This window comes from Urocampus carinirostris, chromosome 2, assembly GCF_059441175.1.
Source record: "Urocampus carinirostris isolate Australia breed hairy pipefish chromosome 2, RoL_Ucar_1.0, whole genome shotgun sequence".
Taxonomy (NCBI): Eukaryota; Metazoa; Chordata; class Actinopteri; order Syngnathiformes; family Syngnathidae; genus Urocampus; species Urocampus carinirostris.
In genome coordinates this window covers 62,512,504-62,530,068 of record NC_142350.1, presented here as the reverse complement: position 1 = coordinate 62,530,068, position 17,565 = coordinate 62,512,504, and the positions used below count along the sequence as shown (strand labels likewise).

The window sequence follows — 17,565 nt, the reverse complement described above, 5'->3', positions numbered from 1 at the left end:
GAACTTTTAATGGAAATCACACTATTGTTTGGGTGACCCCAAACTTTTGAATGGTTGTGTATTTTAATTTGGTACTAGTGGACCCAAGAGCCAAGAGGAGAACCGTAGGTTCGAAAGCCCTGATGTTGTGGAATGCTCTTCCCACTGAGATTCGATCTGAAACCTTAGTGGAACTGTTTAAATCTAGGCTTAGAACACTTGTATTCTCTAGCTTATGAATGACCTATAATTTATATTGATAATATCTGTGTATTGTTAGCACCCTGGTCATCCTGGAAGGGGGATTACCTCATGTGCGGTGCCTTCTCAAGGTCTCTTAATTTTCCTCATGTTGAGGTTTTTGAGTTTTTCCTTGCCCTCATGTAGGTTTTAAATCAGGGAATGTGTCATAATAGTCTGTACTTTGCAATAATCTGTGTTCCGTGCAGCCCTTTGGAGACTCCTTGTGATTGAGGGCGTCACAAATAAACATGACTTGTCTTGACTTGATATCGGTCTGATATGTATACAAAAGGCATATTTTCAAAACGTACAATAATGGTGCTCATATACAGTCCATTCAAATTTCAGAACTTGCTTTTCTATTAAGCAGCAATTCAAAATAATAATTCTCAATGCAGGTCATGCTAAAAAAAAAAACAAGGGATAATTTCTGCTTATATCAGAAAGAATATGATATATCAGCAATGTATTGTGACAATACAACCCTATATTGTATCTTTTTGGGGGAGGAGTTAAAAATGCAAATTAACTAGTTTGCAATGAACTTTTACCTGTCAGGGCCATAACGGAGACACGAACCACTTGCGTGCGTTTCTCTTAGTTTTATTGGGAAGAAGGGAAAGGATAGTACACACAATCCGTAGATCGCTGGTTGCGGGGAGCAGGTTCCCCAGACGTGGAAGTGGTATTTCCGTGGCGAGCGATGGCGGTGTCGAGAGCGGAAAAAAACAGATCAGTAGCCGGGATGGGGCAGCAAAATCGTAGTCAAGATCAGAAAAAGGGTCGGAGCCAGGAAACAGACGGGAATCAGAAAAGGAGAGAGTCAGGGTCGATAAGCTTGCCTAGCAATAGCTGAGGTTCGCAGACGGACTGACAACCGGTGACAGGAAGACGGGGGTATAAAAAGTGACAGGTAGCCAATCAACGTCCGAGGCGGTTGGCGCCAAAGGTGCAGGCTCAGGTGCCCCGCATCAGTAATCATGACATTACCCCTTAAATCTTATTATATATTGATTCTTTCCAATATGAGGTTTTCTGTTTGAAAAAAAAGTTTTTATTGCTTAATTTTTGTTTTGCACCATATTCAGGAAATTCAAATTTACCGTTCCTAATAAAATGTAGGCATTTAGATCAGAGTCTTTATTCTCTTGAGCAAAAAAAATCAACTTCTCTGACATTACATTCATTAAGGAAGGAAATGTGGGGAAAAAAAAGTGCCCAAAAATTCCACCCATAAAAACAGAGAATCAACAAATAACTAATCTAAAAATGATTTCCATGCCTAACTCAAGACAAAATAAGAAAAACATTGGATTTGATGCTTAACCAGATAGAAAGTAATTCTGACAGTTCTGATTAAACAACAGTGATGTGCTAATTTTCAAAATCTAACGTCTCCGTATAGGCTAACTCATGCAAACAAACCTGGCTTGTTAAAAGTGCAAACCTGTGGAGATAAATAGAACTAAATACACACCACAACAAAGTAGTACCACTTTAAAAGTGCAAAATCTCTTCTGTTGGCTCATCCGCACGCCGCTCAAAGTGCGTGTTTGACGGCCGACATGCACTCGTCTCGGTTCTTCTGCAGGTTGTGCTGGAGCTCTTCCACAAGACGGTCATGCTCCTCGGCGTCGAGCAGAATTTGCTGCAAGAGAAGAAGAAGGAATTTGATTATGATGACGTGTCAGATGCCTTTTCAACAAGAAAAAATGACAAGCGATAATTTACGGCCTATAAACTGCAACTTTTGTCAATTTCAACCCTGCAGGTTAAAGCTGAATGTGTCAAACACGCGGCCCGCGGGCCACATCAGGCCCGCTAAGGGATTGAATCTGGCCCGCGAGACAACACTCAGAGAAGCGCGAGAGAAAAACAAGCTGCAACTTGAAATATGTCAACTTGATGTTGCCAAAGCCAGGTGCATCGAACAAAGACACTGAACTTTTATTTACTTTGATTTATTTCGCTCTCTCTCTTTCTTTTCCACCCCTTTTCTCCCACTCTGTCTCTTTCACTCTCGGTGTCTCTGGGCAGTGGCTCAGGAGGTAGAGTGCTCGCCTTGGGATCGAGAGATCGTAGTCCGATTCCCGGTTACATGTCGAAGTGTCCTTGGGTAAGACATTGAGCCCCTAAAGCCCCCAATAAGCAGGTTAGCGCCTTACATGGCTGCACGGCCGCTATTGGGAAATGTGAAGCACACTGTAAAGCGCTTTGGGAAGTCATTGACTTGAAAAGCGCTATATAAATGCAGATCATTTCATTTTATTTGATTTCTTTTTCTCTTCCTTTGTTGCTCTTTGTCTCGTTCTCTCTCTGTGTCTTTTAACCTCTTTTGCTCTTACTTCCTTTTTTCCTTTTCTCTTTCTCTCCTTCTGTCTTTATATTTCCTTTTCGATTTCTTTCTTCCTCTCACTTTCTTTTCCCCCTCTCTCACGACTTTTTATCTTTTGTTTCTCACACTCTCTCCCTCTCGCTCTTTTTCTTTCTTTGTCCCGACCTCTCTCCTTTTCCCTACCTTTTTCTCTCATTTCTTTATCTCTTTTTCTTTCTCTTTAACCTACTAGTCCGGCCCCCGACAGAATGATGTACTATCGTGTGGCCCCCAAGGTAAAATTAGTTTGACACCCCTGGTCTAGCATATAGGTGTCAAACTCACGTCCTGCAAAATAAGTTTATATACATGTACTCAGTGTCTGAAACTCATGACAAAAGTTATCGGACACCAGGGCATACAACTCTGAAAAGTTGCCTGGCCAGCCATAAGGTTGCCTGCCCCATTTTCCACAACTTGAAACACATTAAGACGACTAAGCGCAAAAAACCCAAAGTATTAAGGATTGATAATCAGAATATATGACAGAACAACACTTTAAAATTGAGTTTATTATAAATCTACTTATAACATTCATTGCATGGATATGACATTGCTGTTTTCCCTCTGCCATCAGTACAGTATGTACCTGTATTTACTCATCTTCATTAATGCAATGTTTGCTACAAGCCACGTGAACTTCTCTTTCCACGATGCTTTTAACGTACATTTACGTTTTGTAGCGTCATCAATTTTGTTAGCTTCTTTTCAAGCTTTCTTCTGGGGCTGAGGTTTTGGCTTGATTCCTAACCAATTCTCCATTTTTCTTGTGTTCTCTGTGCCTCTACTCTGGAAAATCATATGCAAATGCATGACCTTATAACGCTCGGGAAAGTCCGGAAGCACAAAGTTATTCGATGCAGGCTTCTGATCGGCTGCTGAGTATGCAAATTGCCAAACGAACCGGATTTCCGAAATTTCCAAACCCAACAAAGATTACGAAATTGGAATAATAAAAACATTTGATTTGAAAAAATAAAATAAAAATAAAAACGGACTGCACGTTGTGTAAGTTGTACGACCGAAGTAAAAGATGCCTGCCCCGGGCGTCCAGGCAGACGTTATTTCAGACACTGGTTAAGGTTATTTCGGATGATTTTACCAGGACAGAGAACGGATTAACTGGTTTTCAGTTACTTCTTAATTCTAGATAACATCTGAACTAATTAATCTTGTATATAGAGGGGCCACTGTACTACTGCAAATACTGAGCCCTACATTAGTTGTGAAATTCTTTTTCATTGGGTCCTGTCCATGTACCTGTATGAGTTGGTCCCTCTTCTCCAAACTGTCCCTCAACTTCCTCTGTGCTCTCTCTCCGTCCTCTCCCTCGTTCTGTCGCATTCTTTCTGCCTCTTTTCGGCGCCGCTCTTCATTTCGAAGCTCCTTCTTGACATTAGTCAGCTCAGCGGTCAGAGCCGACGTGGTCCGATCGTAGCTCTCCTGCTGACTCTATTCATCACATTCTGATTAAAAACCCAAATATGAAACGGATATTTGTTTGAGGAAGTCAGTGCCTTGCACCTGAACGATGTTCTGGTACTCCTGCAGGGCGGCGGTTAGTTTGGTGACCTCCTGGCACAAGGTGGCGCTCTGTGACTCCTGCTCCTCCAACATGGCCGCCAGGCGAGTTTGCCTGTCCCGGAGCTGGGAAGCCAGCGATGCTTCAGCCCCGCCCCCCTCCAAGCCTTGGCCGATAACAGAGTCAGAGAGAGCCTGGGGATGTAGAAGTCGCCATAGTAACAATGATTAAACAAGGTAAAGATGGCTAAGGGACAATCGTTCATCTATTCAAACACTATCCTTTAAATTAGAGGGAAAAACATCTGATCTACACTGTTATTTTACACGTAAATATCCTTTTTGATGAAAAATTACGAATTATTCTATCAATGTATATATTCGTGTGTTGGAAATACTTTGACAATATGACACTGTATTGGGCAGTAATTATGTATGGTTTCATTCAAAATATTATTATACCAAAACAATTTTAAAATGATTTCTTTAAATTTTAGCCATACTGTTTGTATCGTAATAAATACATAGAAAAATCCTGTTGTACAGTTCAGTATTATTGTATACAAAACTTTATATTTTTGATTATTTTGCATACATTTTATCATCATGAAATATGATATTTAAAGATTAATATGTTTATTTTGCGTTTATACTTCGGCATTAATTCATTTAACTAAAAGCCTTAAGGTAAAGAAATAAAAAATTAAATGAATTATTTTCTACAAAGTTAATGCAATCATTAGAGGATTTACCGGTGTACTTTAGTACAAAATAAGTTTAATTTTATTTTTGATCTTTTATTTTAGGCTTTGCATTTCATCTACATTGCAGTGGTAGGCCGTCAGGGTCTGCAAGGCCTTCCCTGCTGGCCTGCAAAATATCTGAATCATGTGATGTTATTTGATTTTGATGATTAATATTTTTTAAATAATTACAGACTGTCAGCTTTCTTTCATTGCTTTCCCCACTGGTTATGCTGCTTCCAGGTGTGTGCGTTCATATTTTAACATTTAACCAATCACATTTGAGCCATTTCTCGTTACTAGGGTCAGAAATCTGCCTGGAGGCCTTCACAAAGACTTCTGGAGGCCCTGAGGCATAAAATCAGTGTTTGATAAAGCTGTTGGTTTAGCCAATCAGATTCCGAGTTGGATTGATTCAGCCAATTGAAGGCATAGGTGTGAAATGCACGGCCTGCCACTGCTACATTGATTAATAAAAAGGTCAACAATTAAATAAATAAATGCAGATTTAAAAAACCTAAAACATTGTTGTCAAAAAACCCCCAAATGTTTTTAACCATACACAACAAAGCTACGTCATCTCAGGTCTCATATTCGGTGTCCCCGGGCAGCAGGTAGCCCCCTTAGAACAACTGAGTGGCATGCGGACAAGTTCTGACGATGGGCCATTTTGGTTTTACAGAAAATTTGATATCTAACTGGCATTATGTTTTAGTGGTTAACTGAACCTATTTTTAACTTAACTTGTAGCAATTACAACCTAGTACTAAAGTAGTAACAACTTAGTTATAACATGATAAGTTGTCATTTTACAAAAGCATGGCCAACTAGTAGCCCATCGTGCCAGTCAGTGACAAAAAAAAGAGCTCTCAGCTTCAAAATTTTGGTGACACCTGCACTATATTATTAACACTTCTTGTACTTTATTACTTCTTCTCTACCTGAATATCTTTCATACAGCTCTCCAGCTCCGCCTTGAGGACACGGACCACTTGGTCCTTCTCGTTTATGGTGGCCTCAAGAGCCCGGTCCCTCTGGTGCCAGACCTCCCTCTCCTTCTCATATTCCTGCAGAAGGCGCTGTTTCTCGCCCAGGGCCCCACGCAGATCCTGGAGAGCAAATTTTCACCCCCATCCGCATGAGAAAAAAATGAACCAGCATGGAAAAGGTTTCTCCACTTAATAAAAAGAAGCTCACGTCGATCACATCCTGATTGCACTGCAGCACCGTGTTGAGTGTCTCCAGGTCTTTTTCGCGGTCTCCTGCTGCTTTTCTCAAGGAAGCCACCTCTTCTTCAAGGTGTCTTCCTTTCTCAGCCAGCTCACGCACCAAAGTTTCCAAGGCAACCCGTGAGAAGATTAAGGGAAGTTAGAGATTTTAATCAATTAAAATTGGAAGGTTCTTGTATTGTACTACAAAAATGAAGAGTTGAATTGAAACAGGAAAAATATGGAGGACCAAAAAAATCAGTTTGATAAAATTAATAAAAGTGACAAAAAAGCTGTATAATAAAACATTCAAGATAATTTAAAAAATAATAATAATTACATAAATGTTTTAAAAAAGGCAAATAAATATAGAAATTACTACCAAAGAAATTATATATCATAAAATAAACATACATTTGGAAAAATGCTGTTTGGTTATCAATTTATATTCCAGGTGTCTATAAAATGCGTATTCCTACCAAGTGAAGATCAAATCAATCAGGTACCTTGTTGTCATTGACGATTTCTTTGAGGTTTTCGCCGAGTTTATCGGCAATCTGCTCTGTTTGCGGGCTTTTTCCAATGCCTTTGACACATACTTTTCTGATCACACTCATGCACTCCTGAAGACGACACACACAAAATGGAAGAAATTACAAATAAACTGGAGGCATCTAAGGTATGGGTGGGTTTTTCTGTATAAGAGCAGATTTTGATTTCCTCGTGACAGTGGACTTGTTTTCAAAATGAATGAAAGAATAATTTAAGGCCATGAACCAGAGCCAGTACAGTACCGTATTTTCTGGACCATAAGGTGCAAACAAAAACAAAACAAAATTGGCCAGAAATGTGAACGTGCATCTTATATACGTACAAAATTGGAAATGCTTTACCATATTTGTGCAATTATTGATCAGTTGATACCACAATCGCATTCCAATGGTGGCAACGGTTATTGAAACGGATATAAATGGTAAGAGCACCAACTCCTACTAACTAGGTTGTTAGGGACAAAGATGGTTGTTCACAATGGCATCACATTGAATGCAACGGGTATCGAACCCGGATCATGGGGAGCAGCACAGTAGATCCTAACCACTAGACCACAAGGGATGCATACAACCAAAAAAGCCATTATCTCATGAAGTTATATACCATTTTATACGCTGTTTTGTCTTACTTATACTCAAATATACTTGTCCTCAGTAGGACCCCAGCCTTTGAGTGTGAACTCTGGCATAAGTGTGTTGTAAACCGTGCTTTGCATTGGGATGTGTTTCCTGCTCCATTCTGTGCAGATAACGATAGACCCATCACACCTCCTCCCATCCCTGAAAAGTACTCGGAAAGTCTGCCTCGGTCACAATGTGGACCTATCAGCAGCAGCTTAGTCATAGGGCGTATACATTTCATCTCAATGTATTATAAAATTGGCCAACTTTGGAGGGCCCCTTTGTCTTCTCCACGATTGCTATAGACGCTGTAGAAGACCCAGATATCTGTTCAACTCTTTTATAGGCCGAATAAATTAGCACTGTGGACTATCCTCGTCGCCTGGCTCATATCTTCCCGACTTCTGAATAAGTTCCAATTGTAGGGGTTTAGACAAGACATTTGAAGTGTCACCGGAGTCAGATTTCAGTCTAAAAAACCTAAAACCTCACACTAATCACACTAATCCAGGCCATGGAGAGGCTATGCTACAGGAAACTTCGATTCATCAGCTACTTATCCCATGAACCGTGAACTAATCACTTTATTTTCAGTCACGGTACCAGATATATAAGAGTAGAGAAAATGTTGTTAACTATTTCTCAGCTCAAACTTAGCATTGTGAAAAACTTTTTGAACATGTGCGGCCTTGAGGGTTTTTTTCCCAGGATGGCTGAATTACTTCCCATAATGCCTTTCTCTAAATTTAGGTCAATATCTCGTGTGCTTCATAAAAACTTTGGGAGTCGGCTGAACTATGGACCAGTTTATTTCTGACAATATTCTCGCGGCCCGGCTCAATAAAATCATAAACAATTTGGTACTGTGCCCTAAAATAGTGTTATGAAGAGAAAGAACCTAATGCCTTTCATGTGTCGTCTGTATCCCTAGTAGTCTAGTGGATAGGATCTGGTACACTCCACACCACGATCTAGGTTCGATTCCCATTGCATCCGATGTTATGCAATTGTGTGCAATCGTGATTAGTGATATATTCCAACTGATCAGTCAATGCCTATATAAGGCTCTTTTTTAATTTATATGCAAACATACCCCTTACAGTAGTTTTAATTCCATGCGCCTTATAGTCCAGTGTGCCTTATATTAAAAAAATATCAGAAAAGACTATTTGTTGGGAGTGTGCCTTATAATCCAGTGCGCCTTATAGTGCGGAAAATATGCTACTTTTTCTAACAGCGCTACAAAAAGGCTAACCTATTATATCTGGCCTTGAACAGATAAGGAGTGATTCTCTTGTTTCCTGATAAAGCAAAATATTTCGATGCTCCAGCATGTAGAAAGAAGCCGACAGGCCCCGAGACAAAAGCCATTCCAGAGAGCTTAGAGTCTGCCCGTCAGCCTGTCTAACCTGGATGAGACGATCCCGACTACGAAGGGAACGAGCGAAGTCGGGTAGCAAGGAGGCGCTGTTCTCTTCTTGAGCAAGCTGAAAGGAACAGAAATTGACATTTCAGACACAATGAGCAGACTGATACCTTAAGTCAATAACGTTTCTGCAGAGCTACGTGCGAGTCCATATTGAGAGAAGTTTGGGTAAGGGTTTCTAATTAGCGGTACGATTTGAAAATTTTATTTTGAACCACCTTAATTTTTTTACTGCTTTGAAAAGTTGCAAATGAGCATGCAAACGACACTTATATGTTTTAACTCTGTGTGTCCATTCACACTCATGCCTTAAAACATGTTTTTCTGTCTTTTGTCTCTGTAATAATCAGCCCGGGGCAAACTCCACTGGTCTGCCAGGATTCCACTCAGTGGTGTGTGTGTGTGTGGCCTGCACTTATAAATGAGTTAAAAGGGTGGTGCACCCTCCTCGAGGCAAAACACACATTGAGCTCTCCTTCCTTCATATTTTGTACCTGTGGGCATGTGTCAACAACAGGCTACCAAGACTGCCTTTTGTGTGTGTTGTACAATAACCTGCATTCAATTGGGCACACCTGCTTAAACCTAAAATAAGGAAGTGCACCTTGTATAACCAAATTCAGGCAAAAGAATAAAGCTTGATGTAAATGTTAAGGTTTGTATTAAGGATGACACTTTTGTGTGAGGGTTTAAAACAATGTTTACTTGTAGGTTTTAGGATTAATTCATGTCAGTTTCAAGCCTTGGTTACATGCTTTCATTTATTAATTTGTATTTCAATTATTTACTTGAAGGCAACATTTGGGTTTCAGATAAGCATATGTGATCCTTTTGGGGGATTTAAGCAAATGTTAGTGTTTCGAACCTGTTAGTGTTTCAAAACTAACTTACAATTAAAGGTTTTGTGTCTAGATTGTGCTTCCGGACTTGGTTGGGTTATAAAATCAGATTGCTGAACAAGGTTTACCATTAGGGTTTCAATTCTATGTTTGAAATGCTTTTTTTCTCTCAAGTCAAAGTTTCAAGAACTAGCTAAGGTTTTTAATTGGTAATAGAATAGAATAGAATATAACTTTATTGTCATTGTTACAAAATGGGTTAACATATTGCGACAACGAAATTGGGCATGACACTCCAGGTAATAGGGTGTAAAGCAAGCAAACTCAGGTTTCAATTTTTAAGTACAATTATGGTTTAAAACTGTGTACTTTGGGTTCAAGAAAATATTCAAATGTGAATCTAGGCTTTAAATATTATGTTTTTCAAATTCATATTACAGTTTCAGACTCAGATGGAATATTACTAGAGGGTGTCACAGATGGTAGTTTTTAGATTAAAGTGTTGAGAATGGATTAAGGTTTGAAGTCTGGGTTGTATTTATTAAAATCAGGGATTCAAGGATAAGTTAACGTTTCAAATTGAAAAACTAGTGTTTAAAAGTGTTATAGCATGTGGTTTACATTCCAAGGGTTTTAGTTTAAGATCCAAAAGTCTAGATTTTAGATTCAATCAGAGGGTAGTGGCGGTTAAGGGATCTGTGAACTGTTAACCTTGCCTTTCAAGATTAAATAGGGTTTAAATTGGGGTGTTGTTCCTGGCCTTCAAAACTTAATACATACTTCTATTAAGGTTTAAAACAGATATATAACGTTTTTATAGTGAAATTGAGACATTCATCACGAGTGCTTACATAGTTCAATTCCTTGATACTGTCATTTCGGGATGTTATGGGTTCCATTTGGGCCTCAAGGGTCTTGACGCGGGTCTCAGCCTGGTCGAGCTGCCCGCGCAGATGCCTGATGACTTGGTGGAGTCTGTGAGAGGCGCTCTGCTTGAGCAAATATTTTTCAGTGTTAAACAGACGGGCAATTGAGAGGTCGTCCAAAAAAACACAGCTGTTCAGCGGTTCCAGGATGTAGAAAATATGTGTCAATATTGAATTAAGTTGTTTAGGCTGCTGAACTCATCAGAGACACATCATTAACACTTTGCACACAACCTAGCAGATTCAGGGAGGGAAAGAAAAATCACCATTTTCATAGTTTTACTGCAAAGCACAAGTTGACCTGACTCACCTGCTGATTTATTGACAGGAAATCATCCTTCAGCTCCATCAGAACATCCTCCTCCTTAAAATTCTCCTTCTCGTCCCCATTGTGGTAATTGCCATTTTCCGCAAAATGTAAGGTCCTCCTGGTCACCACAGGAGACATCCCTGCACTGGAACGCCTTCCGTTACCCCTTTCGGCCAGGACTGGGATCTTGCTCCCGGCCGGCGAGTTGACCGGCCTTGGTTCCAGATGCCGAAGCTCCTTGAGGAGTACCGAAGTCATTGGCCAATCACCAGGTGACTCGAAAGGGTCCTCGCTATCCAGGGAATCAAGAGACTGGACAGATTGGGACCTCAGAGAGAATGTGGACGCCGCCAAAGACTGACCGCCGGGGCTGGAGCAGGTGGACGGGATGCGGAGCCATTGAAGCGGCATGCTTTGGGATTTGTCCCGGGAAAGGGGAAGAGGGGAGAAGGCCTGGTAGGGTAACCGGCGAGGAACTCCACAGACCGACTCATAATCTGAGTCAGACACACGTAGAGAGTCGCAGCCTTCGCAGTTTTGGCCCTTACGGCACCTTTTACCTGCAGAAGAATGGAGAAATTTCTCTTTTCGGGGTTTTAAGGCATAATATTCATAAATAGTGTTAGAGAGGTTTGAAATTTGGCAAGAAATTCGAAATATGGTTTCAATTCAACTTTCTTATTATTTTGTATATGTTTTCATTCTTAGCTAGAGTCCATCAATTTAAAACAAAGGAAATATTGTTCATAAAACTTTATACAGTTACCGGTACGTTTTTAATAGAAAAAAAGTTCATTTTCTGATCGTCAAGTCATGTTTATTTGTGACACCCTTAATCACAAGGAATCTAAAAGGGCTGCACAGACCACAGATAATTCAAAGTACAGACTATTATTACACCAATATATGTTTTTTGTCAGCAAGAGTCCTGCAATATAAAACGCACCAAAAATAATATATATACACATATGTATGCACACTGTAAATTGTTTGTAAACATTTATCCAGTCACTGGTATATTTTTGATATCAGAAGGTCCATTTTTTTTTTTTTTTTAGCAAGGACAACAAAAAATGTTCATTACATTTATTCAATAACCAGTACTTTTTAATATAAAAAGGTACATCTTTAAAAACGTGTTTTTTTTAAAACAAAAAATATATATTGTTCATAAACATTTATCTAGTACCCAGTACATTTTTAATACATATATTTATTTATTTTTAGCAAGAATCTCACAATAAAAAGCAAAAAAATGAATATTGTTTATAAACATCTGTCCTGGTTATAGAATTATATCATAAGGATTGAGTTTTTCTCATTTTTAGCAAGAATCCTGCAAAAAAAAAATGTTCAAAAATATTCATCCAAGTTAGAAAGTTAAATTATGAGGGTGGATTGTTAAGGCAGGGTTTCTACTATATTATTGAAGTTTTAAAATAAAAGTTGTGTTCTTGGTCATGGGTTTTAAACCATACTTTTAAGTTTTGAAGTTAGAGTTTGAAATAACAATTTCAAAATACAGGCAGCAGGATTAGGATTTGAAGTCAAAGTAAGTGCAGTTAGGGTTTGAACTTGGATAAACCTTTGACTTTAAATCTTAGATTTCATACATGTTAATCGGCGAAACATTTGGGTTTTAATCAAAAACTTCACACTTGATGTATGTAGCATGCCGGATTGCTGGGACAGGGGAAGGGGGAGATCTTAATTTCTTATTGTACATAAAATGTTTTTCAGATTCAGATATACTTTATAGTCATGCTTGTACACGTGTATACAGAACGAAATGTCGATACATCTGACCTGCACAGTTTCCTTGAATGTACAGATATAAATAAAATGTTGAATTGAGTTGGAGTATTGAAGTACTAATAATATACTAAATAATTATAGCTATGTATAATATTATACAGTAGTGCAAAGAGTGCAAGAGGAGCAGCTAACCAACACAGTCCTTGAAAACTATTATAAATGTAGATTTTGATTAATTGACGCATGTTACCTGTTCGTATGAAGTAAGGACATGTGTCCCACTTTTCTGACCAGCACTCGTACTCGGCCAGAGCCATGTTGTCCTTCAACATCTCCCTGTAGCCGTCCTTGTCCTCTTCCCCGCCCGCCTCCTCCAGGGGATGCCTGTGCATGTAGTTGCTTCGTACCCAACGCCGGACGCTGTCCCGCTCCTGAATCAGCTTGTTGAGCCTCTCAGAGGACAGCGCCTTCACCCTGGCTATGACCGAGTCGAATCTAAAGACACGTTCCAGGACGCCGCTGCACTTGCCACACACAAATTCCCCGCGGCCGGCGCTACGATACACCGGCCTGCCCAGGATGTGTGTCAGAACAGCCAATAGGTCAAAAGATTTGGACGGAGAACTGAGGGACAGCTGGGACTTGGACAGAGAAGATGACGAGCACAGGGAAGACATGCTACCTGTGGGACATACATTCGTGTTAAATTTTAGAGTTAAAGTTAATATTTTAAGACTTTATTGTGACTTAAAATGACATACAGTATGCTACATAAGTGAGTACACCCCTTACATTTCTGCAGGGGTTTTATTGTAATGTTTAATAGAACATGAATGAATAAACATCTCTTTGACAAAATGAAAAGATGCATGTAAACAAAGGCCATGGCTGACTGGAACTATATTCACTGATCTTATAAGGCAAAGATTAATTTGATTATTCATCTCATCTCATCAGCCGTACCGCTTATCCTCATTAGGGTCGCGGGGGGGGCTGGAGCCCATCCCAGCCATAATTTGATTATTGATTAATTTAAAGATGGTGTAAAGCATGTGTGGTGGCAACCAGGTGAGGAGTACAAACATGTTTGTGTCGTACGTAAAATCAAGCATGGTGTTGGGAATGTCATGGTTTGGGGCTGCATGAGCATAACTGGAATTGGGAAGTTTCATTTAAGTAAGGGAAACACAAACTCAATAATTTACTGTGAAAAACTGGAGCAAAAATATATCATGGTGGCCACATAAAATGTTGAACTTCAGGAACTTTTACTTAAGGGTGTACTCACTATTGTTTCCAGAGTTTAAGCCACTCATGGCTTTTTGGAGATTTTAAGATGAAAAATAAACTTACACTGCTATATAAGCTTTACACAGACTATCTTTCATTGTGTCAAAGTGATGTATCTTCAGTGTTGTTCAATTAAACATCATGATGAAATTTCTGCAGAAATATGACATACTAAATTTTGTGACATACTGTAATAACTCACCCCAGGGAGTACTTGGTGAAGACCCTGAAAGATTTCCTCCTCTCAGTGACCTTGTGGGGGTCTGAGGACGACTAGACTTTCTGTGCTGGCCCCCAAAAAGCCAACGTCTTTGATTACCCTGAAGAACTCCACCACATATTACGCACGAGTCATTTGGCCCTTGGGATGACATCCTGGCACTGATACAGAAAGATCTGCAATTTAGTTTGATTTGTTGAATCAGGTCACTCACTGACAGATAGCAAACTTTCCAGAGACACAAGAACTCCGACAATATCATTACAATATCATTTAATAAGTCAATTTAGTGAAATCATGGTACAGTACATAATAGAGACTTTGATTATTTGGTTCATGGAAGCAAATTGATTCAGATATTTAAAGACGAGTCCCCTTCGGACGATAACAATTGAGTTCACTCAGTCAAGATGCGTTACACAAGATTCACAGTCAGTTGAATCTATTCAATCTCTAAACTGTGAAAATCTGTGAAATACTCATTGCTCTGTGCTACTGTAACAGAGTTGAAATTTGATTGTTTTGAATGCTTTTTTGAATTCTCACAAAATCTGTGTTTTTGTTGTATTACTGTTAATATTCCGGTACCTCATTTAGTTGTTAAGTCATGGGCGTCCGCGACTGTCTTTTTCGTTTGGCACTTAATGGGCTTCAGCGCTTGCCGTAGCTTTAGTGAATTTGTAAGCGCTGAAGGTAAGATGTGCCCAATATCAGTTGGATAAAAAATGCATATTTTGCTAGACATATGAGCTGCTTTCGCAAATTATTTTTGTATATAAAGATATTTAAGTTGTGCTAAATGATGTACCGTATTTTCCGCACTATAAGGCGCACCTAAAAGCCTTTATTTTTTTCAAAAGCTGACCATGCGCCTTATAATACAATGCGCCTTATTTATGGATCAACATTAAGTTTTCCAACTAACTTGCAGCCGCCGACTCGATTTTCCCCCGAACGCCAAGTAGTACGCGGTGGATGGTGGGATTTATTTACCGGCGTTTCATTGGCTAACCAATGTGTCAATCATCAGTTGAATCGATCACTATTGGCTAAAGTTATTCGGAGGTCAAGAGGCGGATCCTTCTTATCATTTACAGACTGCCATTGGCTCAAACGGCAAACAAAGCCTGCAATTGGCCGAAAAAGATGTGTCAATCATCAGTTGAATCGATCACTATTGGCTAAAGTTATTCGGAGGTCAAGAGGCGGATCCTTTTTATAATGTACAGGCTGCCATTGGCTTAAACAGCGAAACAAAGCCTGCAATTGGCCGAAAAAGATGAATGCGTATAGCATGTGGCCGATGGCATAGAGAAAGCATTTTTTTCTATTCTGTATTTGTAAATATTGTATTCTCCTGGATTTACTACCCTCACGGATATAAGAGGACATTGCCTGCACATTATTATGAACACAATGACTTCGGTGAGCTATTCCCGGTTTTATATTGTCTTGTTTCAGACTGAACTCGATGTTTCTGTGATAAGCGGTGCAGATAATGGATGAAATGGAGTGTCTATTTTTAAATTAAACTAAATTCCAAGTGTTTATTGTCATATGCACAGTAAAGTTGCAAGCGAAAAAGAAAATAGATACGAAGGAATGGTTATCATTTCTTGAATCCCAAGACTTTAACCTTCCGAATGATGGAACGATGCATTTGAGTGACATCTTACGGACACCGCATTCGCACGTGTTCTCGACACGTATTTGCGTCTTTGCAAGCTTTCGGAATGTTAAGGGGTAATAAGTTGGACTGAACTATCTGACTGTTTTGTCCACATTCCCATTGTAGCGCCTTATAATCCGGTGCGTCTTATATATGTCAAAAATAGGACCAAAAACAATTTTTTCGGGGTGCGCCCTATAACCCAGTGCGCCTTATAGTGCGGAAAATACGGTATATTAAAAAAAGCACTAAATAAGAAGTAAAGCAATACAGCTTGAAACGATGATGCAACGTGTTTTGAGGCAAACACGCCACGAGGTGCGGCCTGTTGTGTGATGACCCGTTTTTTTGTATCTTTAATATTTTAGATAATTGCAGTCGTGAACAGATGCCCCTGACTTTTGTATTGTTTTGTTTACTGAATGCAGGTACGTGAGAAAGTTATGTTCATTGTTATTATGGAAGTTTCATTATTAAAGTGCTCTCATGTTGTCTGCTTGCCGTAGCTTTAGTGGATTTGTAAGCACTGAAGATAATTGCAGTCGTGAATAGATGCCCTTGACTTTTGTATTGTTTTGTTTACTGAATGCAGGCAATAAACCCAGAGACTGTGAAACCTTGTGTCGTGCATGAAAGAGGGTCGCTACACTACTGAACTCACTCAATTTAAATAAAAAGTCTAAGGATTAGTGAGCTACTTTTAATCATCCCATGATTTATTTAAATTTCATGTATATACTGTTTTGATATCCAAATAAGCCTTAAGATACCTTCTTGTTCAATTTCTTAACATGGGTACATAATGTCACGTTTCTTTGGTATTTTAAAATATGAAAAATGACAATTACAAATGACACACTTCCAAATATATGCTTTGATTTCTTTCTGTGTTTTTTTAAGTCTTGCTTTGTTTGATGATCGAAATAAAGTTCGTTACTTTGACTTTTAAAAGCAGGACATACTGAAAACTACTATAAATCAAACAGCTGTTCTGTTTGTGAATAAAACAACGGGAGATTGTAAATTTTAAAAACTGCCCATATTAATAAAATAAAATCTGAAATAAATGTTGCAATAAAAACTTACACTTCACAGACGCAATTGAACCAAACGGATGATAGTACAGTACAGTACCAAATACTGAAAAAAATCGAGGAGTTTACGCCAGTCAAACGGAAAATACTAACAGAATTTCAAAATAAAAACGGAAGTAACGCCTCAAGTGTCGTTTTACGTGCCAATTAATTATCGATTAGAACTTATCATTTGATCAATATATTCATAAAAACAGACGAAAAACTAAACCCCTCCTTCGCAGTCACGAGTTGTTCAAGTCTTTGTTAGTGTTTACAAGCCATCACGAGTCCACGGTGCGTCAACTTTTGGCCACGCAGACAGTCCGTGGAGTGCCTGTGAAGTCAACTTTTCCTTCTCCACCCAGTGGGAACAGTCACTGGGACACTATCACCCTCCTCTTCCCTTTTAGACAAATTTATTTGGTTTACCCCACTTTAAATCACGAACAAACGCAAATCTAAATCGACCACGACGCTCTCACAAACCTTTGACAGAAAACAGCTGTCAAGTGTCGACACGTTCTTTCCGAGGTTTCTTGAAAGCACCGCGCGCTAGAAACTAGAGCCACGTTGTTACCTTTACAATGAGACAAGTGTTCCGGGTCCATAAACCAAAAGTTTTACCTCGAAAGTTGACGTTCGCTCCGCTTGGACAGGTAAACGTCTGTAAGACGAGGACAAGGATTCACTCCGGGTGCATTATTAAACTAAGAAGAGCCATAAAAGTAGTGGTAAAGAGAAAAAAAATCTCCACAACTGCATTTGGTGAAGCGAAGCGGCTCAACTGGAATCCTTGCGCCGCGGAGGAGGAGAG

At 39.3% G+C, this 17,565-nt stretch overlaps 1 protein-coding gene across 7 annotated transcripts; it reads right to left on the bottom strand.

Annotated features, from left to right (window-relative positions):
• Window positions 1–1,347: 1,347 nt before the first annotated feature.
• LOC148372889 (uncharacterized) lies at window positions 1,348–17,565 on the bottom strand. Of its 7 annotated transcripts, XM_088327461.1 has the most exons (13): window positions 17,376–17,565; window positions 17,238–17,310; window positions 13,989–14,167; window positions 12,747–13,178; window positions 10,742–11,301; window positions 10,357–10,497; window positions 8,650–8,727; window positions 6,576–6,691; window positions 6,058–6,208; window positions 5,802–5,969; window positions 4,121–4,312; window positions 3,857–4,048; window positions 1,348–1,870 (listed from the first exon to the last, which is right to left on the bottom strand). In XM_088327461.1, the coding sequence occupies exons 3-13, from the start codon at window positions 14,158–14,160 to the stop codon at window positions 1,763–1,765; spliced, it is 2,310 nt and encodes a 769-aa protein (XP_088183587.1). In that variant the 5' UTR covers window positions 14,161–14,167; window positions 17,238–17,310; window positions 17,376–17,565; the 3' UTR covers window positions 1,348–1,762. The 7 variants fall into 7 exon arrangements, with proteins under 7 accessions (XP_088183587.1, XP_088183589.1, XP_088183592.1 ...); XM_088327463.1 differs by lacking the exon at window positions 17,238–17,310 and having other exon boundaries at window positions 13,989–14,182; XM_088327466.1 differs by lacking the exon at window positions 17,238–17,310 and having other exon boundaries at window positions 6,058–6,180; window positions 6,575–6,691.

Coding starts and splice junctions, on each gene's coding strand:
- LOC148372889 (XM_088327461.1), bottom strand. CDS start 14,160: ATGTCATCCCAAGGGCCAAATGACTCGTGCGTAATATGTGGTGGAGTT. Junction 6,692..8,649: donor GTCGGGATCGTCTCATCCAG/GTTAGACAGGCT, acceptor TGTCGTCTTCAG/GAGTGCATGAGTGTGATCAG. Junction 5,970..6,057: donor GCAATCAGGATGTGATCGAC/GTGAGCTTCTTT, acceptor TTTGCTCTCCAG/GATCTGCGTGGGGCCCTGGG.